Here is a 17,636-nt window from a genome sequence, read left to right as displayed (position 1 = left end):
ATTTAAGAGGAAACATTACAAATTTCCTACACATTTCAAAGAAAACCGATGACATGGCGGAAAACATTACTCTTTCCTTTTTAGTAGCACAAACACCTCGATGTTTTCGAAAACTGCCTCCGAGGCGCACCTCAGATGTCATCTGTCCCTTTGCAGCAACCGGCATGACCTGATGTCACCACAAATTAATTCAATCTCATCGGACAAAACACCACTGAAGTTAGAAATTACATTTTGCAGATGGCAACAAGTGTGAGCAAGCGGTAAGCAGTTAGACATCTGTAAAGATGTAGCCCTAAGAAACACAGAAGAAACCAGCAGTGGGTCTCAAAACTTGCCTCTGCCCACCCCGGCACTGGCAGAGCAGCATTTTGCATGGAACGCTGCGCACAGGTTTAGTTGGGCCTCTGGAAGGAGAACAGCGTGCACAGGGAGGTGCCCAGCTAAGCAATGGCTTCTCCACCTGAAAGTACCACAAGTCCAGCCCTCTGCTCTCTAATCTGAACAACTTTCAGGGGCTCCATGTTGCCCCATAAAAATGCCTTTGTCCTTCTGGGGATGAGGAAGAGGCAGCTCCTCAGCTCTGCTGTGACTGTGGCAGGGCTGGCCACAGCTCCCGGTGCTTCATGCCCCACTTCGCACCGTCCAAAAGCCCCCAGGGGGAAGCCCACTGAGGGCAGTGACCAGAGACCCCAGGGTGCCAGCAGGCCAGTCACGCATCCCCACAGCTACCGGCCCTGCTCGCACCACCCTGAGGCGGCCCGGCTCTGGGGTACCTGTTTCTCCCACATACACTCCCTCTGTCCCAGGCCCGCTGCCTCCCCTGGGGCCACGGGTACCTCTGAGATGAGCCCCCCCAATGACACACTTCATGGCCGGCCGCAGGCTGCGGAGCTCTCCCCTTCACCGCGCCCTTCCCCTCACACGACGCCTGCAGAAAGGGCGGGAAACACCCCCCCCCCCCCCCCAAGCGCTCCTTAGAGACCCGGATGTAGCCACGGGGGTGGGGGTGTGTAGCTGCGGAGAAACGCGTTTCGCGCTAGGTTGGTCCTTCGGAGGCGCCGTAGCGGGTGGTTGGCGCCGGCCTGGCTTCCGGGAGGAGCCGCAGCGGCTGGTGTGAGGGAGCGCGGCGCCGAGCAGGATGGTGAGCGGCGGGGGAGCCCCCGTCCCCCACCCCCGGGGCCCTCTCCCCGCCGGGGCTCGCCCCGCGGCGCCGGAGGGCCCTAGGCTCGCTTCCTCCGGCCGCGGCCCATCGGGCCTGGGTCAGCGGCGCGGTGGGCGCGGGGCCTCCGCGGTGCGGCGGGCGGGCGGGCGGGGGGGGCTCCGCCGGCGGCCGTGGAGCGGCTGTGCTGAACGTGGGCTCAGGGAAACGTTTTGTGTCAGTCGCCGCCCAGAAATCCGCCTGAGGGAGATGGAGGGGCGGGAGGGGAGCGCTGAGAGGAGGTGAAGCCCCGCTGAGGGCCCGCCGGTGGTAAGGAGGCCGTGCTGAGGGGCCGTCACCGGCGGGAGAGCTGCCGGGGGCTGCGCGCAGGAGCCGATTTTTAATTTCTTTTTTATTTTTTTTTAACGCTTCTTTCATAACATCAACAATTCATTAATTATTATTTGCCTGTTCATTTGGCTATATTTTTCTTTTCTGTTGCTTTCTTTTGTTTAACATTGATCATTTTTCACCCTGTTTTTCATTCCCTGTCTGCAATCAACTTCTTCATTCCAATAAGGCTGGGCACAGAGTAAGTTTACTCCTCTTGGCTGTTGCTAACACTGGTGGTAAGGGCTTGTTAATGTTACTAGATCATATGAATGTCAGATGGTACATATGAATTAGGGGCTGCTGTTCAAACCATGCTCAAGATTGCACCTAAATTCCTAGTAAAAGCCAGATGTTGTAACATTCTTTGCCACTATTTTATGTTGCAGATACCTGTGGTTATTAAACACACTTCAGTGCTTTTAACTTGTTTTTGTTATTGTAGCTTGCCAAGCTTTTCTTTAATTAATGGGAGCTCAAACGTGATTTGGGGGAAAATATGGGGCCTGCCAGTTCGTCAGCAAAGGAAGTGGTCTTTGTTGAACGCACACACTGTGCTGGCTTCAGTGGGGTTATGTGTTTTAAGTGGCAGTACAATTTTATTAAACATTAAGTACATAACTGGTATTGCATGTCTAAGTCCCTTAAGCGTCAGTAAGAATCCATCTATTGCCACTTTAATAATCAAAACGACTTACCCATTTTTTACTTGCATGCAACTGTGTCATCTCTAGACTGATGCTAGTTAAGGTTATTTTTCACTGGGAACTCTTGAAAGACCATCAAAAATGTGTCTTTTTTTTCCTCTCCTGGGTTAGTTTTAAATTGATAGTTCATTGATTAAAAAACTCTTGTATTGCTTTACCGATACTCTCAACCATCTGTTCTCCAAAGATGCATGGCTTTGATGATGGCACTGAGACGTTCTTAATCTAAAAAAACCCCAAAACCAAAAACCAAACAAAAACCCCACACAAGTTCCCTCTGCCTTTTTTGATAACTGTTAGCATGAAGATAGCTGCATGGCCTAAAAATTTAAAAAGCAAGTATTAAAAAAGGTAACTTCGTAGCATAGTTACTACTACTTTTATAGATATATGTCTGGGCTGTGTCTTTTACAAACACATTTGATGGCTGTCATTTTAGGAACTGTCTTACTAACAAAGCATTATGGTTGGAAGATAAACTGTCTCTTTTTAACATGAACCTGTTCATCAAGTTAACAGGGATGACTGTCTCTAGATCCAGTGTTTTTACGGTGTAGTGGCATAACATCCCATGCTTTATAGAGCTTTTCATGCCCTTTTTGCATCATTAATTTATTGCTGTGTTGCTCGCATTAATTATTTCTTTATTCGCAGATTTAAAGCCTGTGATATTAAACTATGGTCTTACTTCATCTGAATCCTTAATTTTGAAGCCCCCATTAAAATTTGTATTCTCCTTGCATCTATTGTGCTGAAACTATGAATGTACAGAACTGGTACTAGAACCACTGTGTGCTGTAGTCTGGCTTATCTTCTCTGCAGTGCCCTGTTTTTTTGTTTTTGTTTTTTTAAACTATTAGTCTTATCCTATTGTTCAGTGGTTCCTACAATACGGACGCTGGACAAGCTTCCTGTTCTGGTCAGCTATTAACATGTTGCAAATTTGCTGCCTTTTTTTTTTTTTTTTTTTTTTTTTTTAAATAAGAAAACATAAGTTAATTAAAGTAGAAAGAAACTTGGATGAAGAGTTTTAAAGGGAAATGGCCACAGTTTAGCCAGGTCTGTGCTTGAGAACATGTATTAGAGATGTCCCCCTTTTTTTTTTTTTTTTTAAATGTTTAAGGAGAAAAAAAAAAGGGATAGTTTACGGTAGTTCCCAACTTTGTGTAAAATACATGAAGTAGTAACGCATTTCTGTTCCTGTACCTTGCAATGGCTTTCAGCAACAACAAAAATATAAAATTCTGTAGACTGTGGTGTTTGTAAGGCCCCCCTCTGGATAATGTTCTGCGTTAGTAAGGGCCCTTGTTTTCCCTCAATATAGCAATATTCCATCGCCATTTCATTCTTATTTTAGTAGCTCTTACATCAAAATGCAAATTTATGAAACTGAGGAAAACATTGCAATGCTTTCTGTTTCCTGATGATTCTTGTCCTAATAAGTGTCTGCAATGATCTTTCTTTCCTGTCATGACACCTGCTAAGTTGGTGTTAGTATTAGGAGATCTTCACATTCCACATCGATGCAACAGCCTCCCAGCCAAATTCAAAAAACTGCTGGTTCCAGGAAAGATCCAACACATCCTCTGCACAGGAAACCTCTGCACCAAGGACACTTATGACTACCTCAAGACTCTGGCTGGGGATGTTCATGTTGTCAGAGGGGACTTCGATGAGGTAGCGTCCTCTCTTGATAATGACATTTTTTGTGCATCTTTTACATAAAGGCAGCATTTGGGTTATTTGTAATTCAAGTAAAAGTGGGCAAACTGGGGTTATGTAGTACTAAGAGCATGTGAAAAGCAAACTCGGCAAAAGAGTTGGGGTTACAATCAATAACGTGAATTGCACAGCAAGTTCTCATCTGTCATCAGTACGAATAAAAGTCATTTGCGTACTTGGCTGTGTCTAGGACTCCAGCAAACAGGACCTGCTGTTGTCAGATCTTTGAAGTTCCTCGCATCCTACCGCATTCTCCACAGTGTTAATAAAAGCAGCTTTGTAGCTCTCATTTTGTAGCGGTAGGGCCAATTACATTGAATATTTCCATAAGCTTTCCCCCTCTCTTCTTGGTGTTGCACAGAGTTGTTTTTAAATATAAATCTGTACATCTAATCTGTGTTTGTTTTTTTTATTTTTAGAACCTGAATTATCCTGAACAGAAAGTTGTAACTGTTGGACAGTTCAAAATTGGGCTGATTCACGGCCATCAGGTTATTCCTTGGGGTGACATGGCCAGCCTGGCTCTGCTACAAAGGCAATTTGATGTGGACATCCTAATTTCAGGACATACACACAAATTTGAGGCATTTGAACATGAAAACAAGTTCTATATCAATCCAGGATCAGCTACAGGAGCCTATCATGCCTTAGAGAAGTAAGTGAAGTATGGGAAATATCTGTGGGGATTTTCTTTTTGATAACAAAACTGAACTGCAAAACTCATTATGAAGGTTAATGTTTACATTATAAATGTCGGGGAGAGGAAGGGTTGATGGTACTTGCTAAATCTCCTTGACTGAAACAGATGAGAGTGAAATACTTAAAGCTTCAGATCTGATGTACTGTGCTTACAAAATTCATATCCATTTTTCTTAGAGTGATTTCTGTTCAGTAGTGGTGAAACACTGCTAAGGCGATTATGTACGCACACTTAATATGATTTTTTTTCCTCTCTTTCCAGCAACATCATTCCTTCCTTTGTGCTGATGGATATCCAGGCTTCTACAGTAGTTACATATGTCTATCAACTAATTGGAGATGATGTGAAAGTAGAAAGAATTGAGTACAAAAAATCTTAAAAATGTTTTTGCTTGTCTGGTATTTTTACCATCTCATTCTGAACTGCAAGTTACTACAATACTTGATTGCTAGTTTACAGTACTGCACTTACTCACTAACAGCTTAACAATGTAGCTTATTGGTAATAACTTTAAAACAACATTGTGTTTGCTTTTCTCTGTTTGAATTGATTTGTAAAATATTCCATTAAAATAACTGTTTAAATACTGTTCCTTAATGTTGTAATAAACTCCACTTCATAGAAAAACTAAGCTTTATGAACTGTTGTTGGGAAAAAAATGCAACAGTTGTAGTTGCTTTTAAAATGCCTGATGTTCTGGTTTGGTGACTTACTTCTAAAGGATACTTGCAAAAGGCTTGAACAAAAAGATTGAAGGCTCCGGGGCCATGTTGTGTTTGCTTTAGAATGCAGTTGATATTTAATTTTCTCAATTTAACATTCCCAATTAAGTTAAAATAATAAAATGGATGGATTGATTCTGAAAATATTATAGTTAACTCATAACTTAGATAGTAATTTCACTGTAGAAAGTTTAACTTTAGTCTTTTTATAATCAAAGCAGTTTCAAATACTACTATGCTTTAATGGATGATGGTCTCATTAAATCTATGAACAGTGAAGAGAGGCTTTCCTTTATTTATGGCTTATATCTGACACTACATGTATACACACTTTGCTCCATGTACAGAGGCTTTAAATAATGTAATTCTGTATGACACTCATACTACTACTGAAGACTAAACCATGGGTTGTTCAAGAAGACCGGACCTTTTGGCTCCCTGTTCTCATGACTGCAGGGAACTGAATGTATTTTAACAGCTCCCATTTCTCATAACTGCTAACTTTCCAATAAAAACAGAGTTTTATCTTTTATTGTCTACAGAAGAACATTTAGGATGGTGGCCTGTTTCCTTTGCAGATGTTGGCCTTTGTATTATGAGTTTTTGCAGTGCAGTATCTGTGCAAAAAGCTGTGCAGTATTTGTCATGGAGGTTTGAGTTACACTAATGGTTCTCCATAGAACTTAAGGGATCAGCTAGAACCCTTACTTCTGTGTCATAGGCTGACTAAATAACTTCTATTCACAATAAACCTGCTTTAGCTTAGAAAAAGACCAAGCATTTCAGCCTGGTATCTCAGGAACCTTTGGCTAACTGCTATTTCATGCAGTGAAACACATGCCTATTGCTTTATCCTGCTGCAGACATACAGAAAGAACAAAGTTGAAAGAAAACCTTGGCACGTGTTATTCAAGGAAGGTTAGTGACTGAGTGGAACATCAATTTACTGACAACTTCATAATTAAAAAAGGTTTATAGAATACTGTAAGGCCAAAATTGATATGTAAGTCTATTTATTTGTGCTCACTGTAGTTAAAATTACAATTTGTCTACAAAGTGTATTTTACATGAAGTACACCACTTACAGTTTTAAAAAAAGTTTATCACAATTATGCAAGGTTACGTTTGTGTGAATGAAGTCTCAGAGTGATCCTCAGCAGACTTAAACATGGAGAAATATAGAAGTAAAGGAAAAAAACTTTAATCCTTCCTAAAAATGAAAGTGCTGAATATGAACATTACTGTTGAATAGAAACAGGAAATTCTGCTGTAAATCTAAACTGTCTCAAAAGGGACAGAGTATGGAGAAGCAGCAGCCTAGAACAGTTAAAAAAAAAAAAATGTGGAAAGCTCAGGATGGATAGCTTTTGGTAAAAGAGCATTGAGGTTTTAGTTTAATGTTCACTTGACCAGTATGAGCCTTCTCAATGCATGCCCCTCATCTTGCCAGTAGAGGGAGAAAAGAAAAGGGTAAATCAAGACCTTATCGACGACAGTTCTAACGCACAGGTCTCCTCTGGTCCATTCAGATACATCTGGAAGGTAAGAGAAGAGAATTAGTAGGGCTTAGGAAAATGGGCTATAATCTAAGACCTGTGAAAGTACTTGAAAGCGTAAGGCTTAGCATGGCACAGATTTGGTTCAAGTAAAATGAATTATTTGAATTAATAAAGGGATATTTTATTATAGACAATACATTTTACTAAAATAAATCAGCTAATGAGTATTTTTGCACAAAGTTGAGTGAAAGTCTTAGTTTAGAAAAAAAGGAGAAACTAACTGCATGACATACAAAAGTGGTTTGTTTTACCTTCAGAAGATCAGATGATGGTGTATCCACCAGAATAGGATTTCCACATTTCTCCTGGTATTCTTGAATTAGGGCTGTTGCATCATCAATGCTGTAGGAGGCAAAAGTTTATCAACTTTGTCAACAAGTTCTCTAAAAAGCCAAGAATTTAGACTATGTACACTGAAGTATAAAAACAAGGTATGACCCCACATTTTTTAAAAGTCAGATAGGTCCTATCATTTCCCAATAGAGGAAAACAAGCCATGACAAGCCTAGCATTTAGCCCGTGGCTGTTAATAAAACCAATATATACTAGAATTTAAACGGTTATTTATTGGTTCCTGTCCCACTTTGACTGCAGGATAACTGGTAACAAAGTGACTTGCAATACTGAGTATTTGGGGTCTGAAATGAAAATTTGGAGCTGTGCACAACGAGCCCAAGTGCTGTGAGTCACTGATGGATTGCTGATTGAGAACTGCCCTGCAGTAGGTTCAGTGGCAAGACCCTTTGTTTTATTTAAGTGGAACATAAGAGGTATTTCTAACTCTTGAAAAACTTAGCAGCAAAACCACTAATTCCTAAGTCTGGAGTACAGGCAGTTCATTTATTTTTTTCAGAGTGTTCTTATTGCTGAAGCTGTGACTCCATGATGCCACTAAGCTGAATTAATCTGAAGGTAAGGTGAAGTGATTCAAAGCAAAAGTGTTTGCTTTTTCAGTCAGGTTACTTCTGCTATTTTAACTGCATTTGATCTGCTCAATAATCTCGTACTGTGGCTTGAATGACACTGTAAAGCTCTATCCTAGGTATGCAAAGTAGTGAGGTGAGATTTTTATTTTATTTATTTATTTAACTTAGCAATACCTTAAAAATTCTTGGAGACTAAGTACTAGAAAAATCTCCGTGACTTCAAATAAATGAAAATAAAATAAAAGAGAGATTCAATTTCTGTAATTGCTATCAGTCATGCATCACCTGTCCTATTAACTTACCAGTTCTTTTTGGCAAAATAATCCACCAGTTCTTTCATTCGGTGAGTATTCATCAGTTGTTGCTTCAACAGTGGAAAATACTTAGTTTTCAAGAATTTTTCATATAGCTTCTCATTTATGATACTGTCCAAAACCAAAGATCTAATCTGTAGATTTAAGATTTAGTAATGGAAAAGTATTCATATTTTAAACATAAAAAAATTTACTTTTGAATGAAAAGAGCTCAGACTCCTATACAGCAGGATTTTTTAAAAATTTTTTTTTTTAGTGCTGTGAAATGGCAGATTTTATGAAGACTAATCTCAGATTCAGATAGGGCAACGAGTTAAGAAACTTGCCCTCAGGAAGGCAGCCCCAGGCAAGAGAAAGTGCAGTTTCATAAGCCCTTTAGCCTTTTTGCTCAAAACATTTATTTAGAAAAATAAAGTAGTACTGCTGCAAACAATGCTGCCCTACAAATAGGGGCAGCCTGTAACAAAGCACTGTGTATATACATGCAAGAAGGTTTTCAGTTGCACATTAATAAAAATGCAAACATCCCTGCAAATGTTGCTATATTTTAGAAGTGTGCGTTATGTCAACTAATGCTTGGCAAGATCAGGAGAGAGAGAGAGAAAAAAGGTTCTGTGTACGCTTATCTATCAAAAAAGCCTCTAAGTCAAAGGTAATTCAAGTAAAATTTATTTGTTTACCTGAGAAGCAAATGCCACTACTTCTCCAGTGTTCATGTGTTCATCTATTTGTTGCAGCACAGTTTCTGTGTTACATGTTGATAAGAAACCCTTGCAAAAATAAGTTACAAAACATTAATATGCTGTGAATGATTAAAGTAGAAACTCTCCCTTCAGAGTAAGTATATTATTATTTTGAAACTCTAGGTACAAACATGAAATTATCAAACCAGGATCTATGCAGTTTGACTGAAAGAGTAGTACTCATTGCTTTTAACACTCAAAGGGTATTTTGCTGTAGCTGTTACAGATTTTTTTTTGACTCCTTGCCAGCAGATTAAATGTCTTACACTAATGCTGTAATTTGGGAAAATCTTTCTGAGCTTAACTTTAATGACTGGAGGTCTAAGAATTTAAGATGCCTTTACTAGTGCCAGTTTGCTCATGACAAATACGGGAACAGCCTGTAATGCTTCATCTGGGAGAACAATGCAGAGCATAAATTAATGGAAATAAATGAGAAGAGAAAGGAAACTGTCAAGATACGTGAATAGCGAGGATATGGCTTTAAGGCAAAAGGTTTACATCAGAACTTGTAATGCATGTCAAGCATCTTTCTAAGAATCCAGGAGTTTTCACTCAACACTTTTCCGAAGTAGGATTCAGTACTGTTCTCACAATCTGCTGTGAAACTAGCCCACTGGTAGCTCCTCAGCGATTATATGTGTTATCATCGACTTCACACTGCTCTGGCAGGAATATGTCTATGGCTTGGATTCTGTAGGTTTTTTCACGGGTTTTATGGGTGGGATCTCATAAAATATCCTCAAATCCACAGAAGGCAAAGTCATATGACAAAGCTGCTGAGGATAACTTGAAGCTAGCTAGTTTTGCTTTTAAAAAAACAAAACAAGAGGAAGTGTTCACATGATCCCTTTCAGAAGGACAAATTCAGAGCAATAGCCTTTGTGGGGGGGAAATGCCAAGCAGCTGTCAGTAGTGACATATTTAAATAAGCCAGAATTATGAGTTACCATCTTTCACAGTTTCTGGTGAACACAACATGCTTAAAGACATTTCCCTTGCACAGATAGAACACAAAACTAATTATTTACCTGAATTTGCTGCTCTCGCTTCTCAGACTGAGGAATCAGCAACAGGCACCCCAAAGCAAAAGCTGGAAGGTCCAACTGTGCATATTGTTTAGCTATTCCGATGACATCCAAGTCAGCCAGAACAGGACACCTTCAGAAGAAGATTAGGAGTGAAGTTCTCAACTATGATATGTATAGCTGGATGGCTTAGTACTGTCAACAAAACTGCATTGAGATTTTTAAGCCAGATAAAACAATACATTTTTACCTCATCTTATTTTCAGAAACAGCCAAGCTATGTGAGCTGAAGTTTCACAGAATACAAATGCATGACGATTTTCTAGCTTGAAAAAAAAAAAAAACAATTCCAGTTTCTCTTTCTAAACACTCAAGGCCCTGTTTTGAGGGGAAGTGTTGGCCAACTGCCCAGAGTAATGCTTTGGTACATATGTATATGCACAGTAGTGTAGGCATGTTCTTCAGCTGGATCGCTTTCCAGTATTTCCTAATTAACTTTTGGTTCGAGTCAGGCTCTCCGAGCTCTGGTTCTTCTCTTGACCAAGTCAGAGCATTGTGGTGAATAAGATAATGATTTCTTGTGCTTTTTTACATTGTAAAGGCAATGCAAAACTGGTTTATGTACAGAATGTTTTGGAACATTAATACCATAGGTTAACCACATTTATAGATATGCAGCTATTGGATTTTTGTCATGTCAGATTTGTTCTTTGTAGGAAAATTAATTCTTTCTCTCTTATGCTCTGTGTTAATGTTTTAGGAAATGTGCTATATTTTGGGCTAAGAAAGATATTAAGTAAGTAAGTGGACTTTTAGGGTTGACCATGAGTCCTTCAAAAATGTCAGGACAGGAACAGATACCCCTCATGGGGGCAGCGACTGGGCAGATAAATTGGTTTTCAGCAGTCTGTGCTGCTGATTCCGAGTCCCAATTCAGAGAGCAGTTCCCAGTACAGTTTAAACAGCCAAAGTACTGAGTTACAGCACATGTTGTCAACAGTCTGCAGGCATGCACAGAATTTCTGTTTGGGTACGTGCCCTGATCCTTGCCTTCCCACAAGAGGCAAAAGGTTATTCCTCATGCCTCAGGTTCCCCAGTTTTCAGAGCTCCTTTGCATGTTCCAGGGCAGGCTGTTGGACGAGAAATTACAAACGGGCATTCCCACTCAAACTAATACAAATGTGCGATGTACTATCTACTTACTTGAGCAGAATCACAAAACACTCGCAACATTCCTCTAACTGTTTAGGACTCGGTGGACACGAAGCTAAGAAATAAAGAAAACATGATAAAGTAAATATATGACCAAGTTACTATACAAGCATGATAGCTAATAACAACCCTACCTGTGAGAAAAGGTGACAGAACTACACTTCGCCAAGCTCGACTGAAGTTGGGAATCTGTTGACAACAAAGTTTTAAAGTAATAGCCAAATACAGTTGTAACTAAGTGTACTTGTAAACAGACACACAGACATCCTGATCCACTGTAGGTGGAAGAAACCTGTCAATTTTCTTTTCTTTTTATCCTGGATGAATTATTCCATAACACTGCTTTCCTCATCTCTGTCTAAGATTTAGCCATATTTTGACTGATGGCAAAATTATTCTGTCCAACTTTACAAAACCCTCCAAGTAAGTGTTTACTGAAGGAACCACAAGTGCAAAATATGCTATTTTGGTGATTAATAACGACACTCATCTGCATATTGCATTGTCATAAAAATAATCATTCGAAAAGAATCTTTTCACGTGTAACACTTCGTGGCATAGATGGCTGCCATTCACACACACACACACAAATAAGATGCTAAATTCCTGTTAAGTGAAAAAGAAGATTAAGAGTCACAAAATATTTGCTTACCTCCCATAATGAATGAATCCCAGTAATTGCTATCAAAACTCTTCTTAGATATTGAATCTGAAAAAAAAAAATCATTATAAAATATGACAGTGTTTTTGAAGATTTGGCGATAATCTACAGAACTGCATTATGCTTGTTGTCTTGTCTGCAGGATGCAAACTTACACCTCCTCAAGGTACCTCTGTTCCTTTGGGAGGAATAACTGATGGATATGGGAATATGATATATAGTTGAGTAAATTAAATTATCACAAGCAGTGGCAGCATATGTTGTCTTAGTAAATACCCAAGATTTCCGGTAGACTTAATACAACTGGTGCTGAAAAGTTTATGATCCCACCTTCTTTGCTATTAGTACCTAAATCTCATTAGATTAAAACTAGCTTCAATACAGCTACAGCTGTGCTCCTGATACAACCACATTGCCAGGTACATCTGTTACCTCCTTAGGCTGTAGCAACATTACATAAAGTTTGACAATCAGAGGTAATTAAGATTCTGAATGACAAAAATCAGGATTACTATGATAATAAATACATTTTAGGGGTAATATTTTTTTTGTGTGTATATGTATACACATATGTATATACATATATGCACAGTTTGTGCATACGTGTGTATATACTTGCACACAAAAATATGCATATTATGTTGTAAAATTATAATAATATGAAGAAATGTTTCAATTTATTATCATAGGATTTACTCTTGCCATCTGAAAGGCTTTGTGCCTTTAAAGAAATAAAACTAGAACAATTTAAGATCAAAATTCTCAAGCAGTACTGCTAAAACACAAATTCCTCAAAGCTTCATCAGTTCAGTATCTAAGAGCCCAAAGTAACCATGTAAATTATCAGTAACTGTTCACGGTAAGTTTATAGTTTATGTATCTATCCCATTCTTTAGAAATCAGTGGATAAAAAAGCCTTTTTCTCACCTCACTGCAGAACTTTATGCTTAAAAATTCCTTACCATATTGAAACCAAGGAGTTTCTGTAGTAGGCCGTTCCACAGTTGGGAATCATATACTTTGTATTCTAGACTAAGTTCTGTCACCAGTCTAACAGCCTAAAGGAGAGCAAGGACACACTGTATTTTAATATACAATCATGATCTTCAAACCTTTACTGCTTGCCAGCATAATTTTAGATTTTTACAGCATTACCAGAACCTTTAACTCCTGAAAGGCCACAACCAAGCCACTTTCAAAATTATTTTACACATGTAAGGAGAATGAAAACAAAATCAAAAAACCCACCTATACGTGATATCGCTTTATTTTCTAATTGTAGGAAGGCTAAAGCTTTTTTTATCTGTAATTTTCAAATTTTAGACTAGCATGCGTATATTTCAACTAAGGAACAGATCGCTTCCATTTTATGGCTATAAATCAGAAGTATTACTTGTTGAAGCCTTAATAGAATAGTATACTTTTTTTGTCATATACTGTTGTCTATCTGGAAATCTCATTTACCTGCCCTTGTCTTCAGTGTTAAGTTAGCTGTTTACAAAACATACTTGGTAACACAAAGTAATTGTCAAAGTCAAATTCCTAAGCAGAGTATAACTTAAAACCCATCCCTGGCATATTAGATAAGTAACTAATCGCTATTCTAAAGGTGTATCCTGTTAATATTTAATTCATATTAAAGTATGGGGTATGAGTCCAAGCATCTTCATGAAAAAAAAAAAAAAAAAAAGGCTTCTGCATGAAAGATCTTGCTTCCCAGAGAAGAGACAAGGTATGGGTACACAAATGTGGGCAAGTACTAGGGAACACTTATGTGATGGGCAGTTGTCAGCACATCAACAGGCTTTTTTTTTTGGTCACTCTGAAAGAGGAGTCTTTGGGGTAACTGCATTTTTGCTGGTATTTTTAAATATAATTGTGAGTAGCATATCATGAGTAGTGTATGAATAGGACAGAGTACATCAAAGCAACATCTGTTTAGAAATGCATATGCTGTGTAAAAGGGTGTACATTTCACACAGTGTGTAACTAACAAAAAAAAAAATTACAAAAGATTTAAAAATCATACCGTGGGTTCATGGCTGTGGTTCTTCCATAGCCCTTTAACCATTCCTTCCTTAGGACTCTTATGAAATGATTCATAAGTGTATGGAATATTCAAGATTTCAAACTCTGCCAGATAAATGCAGCATTTTAGAAAATACCTGTAAAAAAGTCCCCCAAAACCAGGAGTTAATGATATTTACAGTGATTATTATATTATAATTCACATAATCAAACTCAGGATCACATTGGAAAAGTGTTCTTCTGTTGCTTTTTAAAAAAAAAGGAAAAAATAATGTAGACTGTATTTGTACTTATGAAGGAGATCTTAATGAAGTAAAAAACTTTCTGGTAATTGCTTAGGGAAATCTCATTCACCTGAACGATGGATGGCTTGGATCATCTCTAAAGATAAAGCAGTTACTATAACTCTTACAACTAAAATTTCATTCATGCACAGAGACTGCACATTTACAGAAACTCCTATGTAGCTATTTGGTATGATGTACTCTGAAAACATCACTGTCCATTAAAAAGGTCTTCATTCCAGATTACCAGCATAGAAACTCTATTCTAGATATTTTCTAAGGAAGTTAGTTCTACAGATATTTTTGCAGAAACAACATTATTCTGCTGGGGTTTTGGTCCCTTCTTTTTGCAGAGAAATATGTCTTTCCAAGATGATCAGTTCTGAACTGATGAACAGAATACTATATATATGGGTAAGAGAAAATGCTTCAGTTACTAGAGAAGTAACTGCAATCTATGCAAAATGGAACAAAATATTTTCCACATAATGTTCTACTACTTTCAGGTTTACAAATTCGGACTGTGATGTACTGGACTGCATTACAGTGAAGTTAAAAGATCTAATTATGCTCTTCAGAAATAGATTTTTAAAAGCTCAAAAAACAGATTAGTAAAAAATATTTCTCCAAATATCATATACTTTTTTCCAATGGCTGTTAAAGAGCAACAAAACATCATTATTAAGGAACACCTTAAGGAAAATTCATCTTACTTTACTTTCTCAATGGGTTTCTTGAAGAGTGATTCCACAGTGTTGGTATCTGCCAAGTAGAGCAGACACTTAAGTGCTCTGCTCCTATGAGCAAATGTCAACTGAGTAACACCAATCGGCTGAGAGAGGGGAAAAAAACAACACAGTGAAAAGTCACAACGATTTTTTTGATTCATTTAGTGGAAATATATGCTAAGTAACAGACTGGTTCACCTTCAACTTTTATACTAACCAGCTGAAATATTTGTCAACTTCAAAGAACACTGCTAAACCAGGTGGTTTTCTAGATTTAAGACTATTAATGCAGGCAAGAAAAATGTTTGTGATATATAGTATCACAAATATGTTTAGTAAGTGTGAAAGACTGAAGGTTAAGGTTCTGCTAAAACAATTTTACCACTCTGCTTTAATTCCACCCAAAGTGAGCCAATGTATTACACCAGCACATTCTAGAAAACATTTAATGAAGTTATTGTCAGATATCATCAACAATAAATTTAGAAAACCCAGAGTTCAAGGGCTGCTCTTGACAGGCAATAGCAAAATTCAACAAACACCACAGTTTTAATCCAAAGGTGGTGGTGGGGGAGAAACATAGACCTCATCCAGATATATAAAGTGTCCAAAACACAGATACAAAAGCCTTAGGTTGAAACCCATACAGTTAAGCAGACAACACTTGATCTTAATGAGAGGTAAAAATTTCATAAGTAGCAAGCTAAAATAAGAATTTAGAAACTTACAGATGTGGCAGATGTTGTAATTGCAAAAAGCATTCTTGAACTATAATCCATTGGGCGTGACTGAAGTAGATATATAACTCTGCAAAAATGCATTTGTTTTTAATACAAGTACAGTGTAACTACTGAAATACAGTGTATCAATATTCATTCAAATGTAAATATATTTCACTGTCAAAAGAGATTAAGGATAAGAGATTCCAAGGATATAGAAAACGAGGAGAAAATCTCCAAATAGCTACTCTGAATCACTTACATCTGTAAGTTATTGCAAATGGCATTTCATTGCATAAGTAAGTATTTGATGATTCAAAACTGATGTCACCAGAAAGTAAAAATAAGAACACAACAGTGAGTTCTGAATCACACACACTGTTAGGTTTATTGAAAAAGCCAGATATAGTTAAACTTGGAAGTTAACAATAATTCACCATATTATATGTAAGACAACACACATACCTTCGGAGTTCTTCATCTTCCTGTACATCTCCAAAGATTTCTTGAGTTTTCTTTAAAAAGACATGAAAATGTAGTTGTAAGAGTTTTCTAAATTCTTTGGATAAATAGCTGGGTCATATCCTTGCTTAAACCCTGTCTTAAAAGCTGGGCACCCCTGCTAATGCAGCCAAGGAAAGGAATTCTGGTTTTATCAGTCCTTTCTTCATTTAACTCTATGCTTGGCAGTCAACACTGTTCCTCAGCCTAATAACTAGTATTTTGAAGCACAGGCAATGCTTGCTCCCTGCCCTTTCTCACCCAGCTGTATGCTACATAGACAGCAATTAACTCTCTGTTAGCTAAATTGCAACAGGAGAGGATTCATTCTCTTTCTGATTCTAGAATCAGTGTTTGAAGAGGCTAATATATTTACAACTCCTTTACTCCTTTAGGCTGTCTACACAACCTTACTGTAGCACCAAAGATAAGATTTTAACCTCTATACAGAGAGAAGGGAAAGCATTTCAAATCATTCTCACTAGAGACAGTGGTTTGCAACAATAGTATTGAAGTTGTTAGTGGTCTGAATTCAGATGCATCTTAAATAGATTCATGAGTACTAAAGGCAAATTGTGCAAAATAACCTTAGTCTTTTGAACAAGTGATAAAAATACACGTATTTTATGTAATTGGCCATTTTTCTCCAAAGCAAATCTCCAGTGATGACTTACTTCTGAGGGCAGTATACTTGGACACAGCCATTTATCCAGCAGTTTATCCCAAATTTTGTTCATATCCAAATTGTTAATTTCTGCTATCTCCTTAGCTGCCATATGGATATCTATATAAATAGGTAGAGACAATATATTTACAAACTAGTATTATCTTGCTTGGCATCTTTTAAAGAACTTCTTTTTGGTCCTTCGAAACTAGATTATGGATACTCACCTGGATAATCTCTGCCAGTTGGATTTTGGATTCTTTGGTCTATACTGTGGTGTTCGTATAGCAAAATGATAAGATTTGCTGGTTTCCCAATAGATTTTAAATGCTCTCCAGTGTTCAAGTTATGTGTTATTAGAACATTTTCTGTTGCTGATCGCTTATACTGCATATATAATTTCTTCTGTAAGACTTCTGCTTTTTCATGTGAATCATCCTTTAGCAAAACACCACAGTTTTATATAAAACAACATCCTTTTACTCAAAAGCAATAGAAAAATCATCTTAATTTTTTATAGTCTAAACCAGTGAACTGAGTAGCAAGATCTGTTCTTCAGATGTGTCCACATATCTGTATCTACAGGTATTTTTTCTGTAAAGAGACAGTATTAACCATGCTGCTCTAGCAAGAAAATGTATTTTGAAAAAAAATTGTAAACAAAGGTATGTTGTGAAAAAGCCAAATAAAGTATGTTTCACATGCACCAGTATGTAAAATTAAGACATTTTGAGGTAAGTTTTAAAAAGATTTAATAGTAAACCTTGGCTGCTAGAATTACAGCTTAAATTTAGCACAATTCTATTCAAAGATGTGACTAAGTATCAGAGAACTATTTGGTGTTCATTGTGTCTCAACAACTCCATAGCAAGTTTGATATTCATAA

The 17,636-nt window shown here is 37.8% G+C and overlaps 2 protein-coding genes across 3 annotated transcripts in view; one reads left to right on the top strand and one right to left on the bottom strand.

Annotated features, from left to right (window-relative positions):
• The first annotated feature begins 1,089 nt into the window (after window positions 1-1,089).
• VPS29 (VPS29 retromer complex component) lies at window positions 1,090-5,912 on the top strand. 2 transcript variants are annotated; one of them, XM_050906506.1, is made up of 4 exons: window positions 1,090-1,144; window positions 3,724-3,915; window positions 4,380-4,615; window positions 4,922-5,912. In XM_050906506.1, the coding sequence occupies exons 1-4, from the start codon at window positions 1,142-1,144 to the stop codon at window positions 5,037-5,039; spliced, it is 549 nt and encodes a 182-aa protein (XP_050762463.1). In that variant the 5' UTR covers window positions 1,090-1,141; the 3' UTR covers window positions 5,040-5,912. The 2 variants fall into 2 exon arrangements, with proteins under 2 accessions (XP_050762463.1, XP_050762462.1); XM_050906505.1 differs by lacking the exon at window positions 1,090-1,144 and having other exon boundaries at window positions 3,709-3,915.
• A 472-nt stretch (window positions 5,913-6,384) lies between these two features.
• KNTC1 (kinetochore associated 1) overlaps window positions 6,385-17,636 on the bottom strand; it is a 40,762-nt gene continuing 29,510 nt past the window's right edge. The window contains exons 50-64 of the mRNA XM_050906473.1: window positions 16,978-17,188; window positions 16,761-16,870; window positions 16,051-16,100; window positions 15,595-15,673; window positions 14,852-14,970; window positions 13,856-13,991; window positions 12,789-12,884; window positions 11,818-11,874; window positions 11,300-11,354; window positions 11,157-11,220; window positions 9,956-10,085; window positions 8,862-8,951; window positions 8,170-8,315; window positions 7,193-7,283; window positions 6,385-6,917 (exon numbers count right to left, since the gene is read on the bottom strand). Coding sequence (XP_050762430.1) covers window positions 6,858-6,917; window positions 7,193-7,283; window positions 8,170-8,315; window positions 8,862-8,951; window positions 9,956-10,085; window positions 11,157-11,220; window positions 11,300-11,354; window positions 11,818-11,874; window positions 12,789-12,884; window positions 13,856-13,991; window positions 14,852-14,970; window positions 15,595-15,673; window positions 16,051-16,100; window positions 16,761-16,870; window positions 16,978-17,188 — 1,494 coding nt within the window. The 3' untranslated portion in view covers window positions 6,385-6,857. The remainder of the gene's footprint in view (window positions 6,918-7,192; window positions 7,284-8,169; window positions 8,316-8,861; window positions 8,952-9,955; window positions 10,086-11,156; window positions 11,221-11,299; window positions 11,355-11,817; window positions 11,875-12,788; window positions 12,885-13,855; window positions 13,992-14,851; window positions 14,971-15,594; window positions 15,674-16,050; window positions 16,101-16,760; window positions 16,871-16,977; window positions 17,189-17,636) is intronic.

The sequence above is a fragment of the Gymnogyps californianus genome, chromosome 16, assembly GCF_018139145.2.
Source record: "Gymnogyps californianus isolate 813 chromosome 16, ASM1813914v2, whole genome shotgun sequence".
Lineage (NCBI taxonomy): Eukaryota > Metazoa > Chordata > Aves > Accipitriformes > Cathartidae > Gymnogyps > Gymnogyps californianus.
Note: the sequence above shows the minus strand (reverse complement) of the source record. Positions and strands in the feature narration are given on the sequence as shown.

What these genes read in the sequence shown, in the direction of transcription:
- VPS29 (XM_050906505.1), top strand. Translation starts at nt 3,709, where the DNA reads ATGACACCTGCTAAGTTGGTGTTAGTATTAGGAGATCTTCACATTCCA. An exon ending in TCAGAGGGGACTTCGATGAG is followed by an intron (nt 3,916 to 4,379) that starts GTAGCGTCCTCT and finishes TTTTATTTTTAG; the next exon opens with AACCTGAATTATCCTGAACA. An exon ending in GCCTATCATGCCTTAGAGAA is followed by an intron (nt 4,616 to 4,921) that starts GTAAGTGAAGTA and finishes CTCTCTTTCCAG; the next exon opens with CAACATCATTCCTTCCTTTG.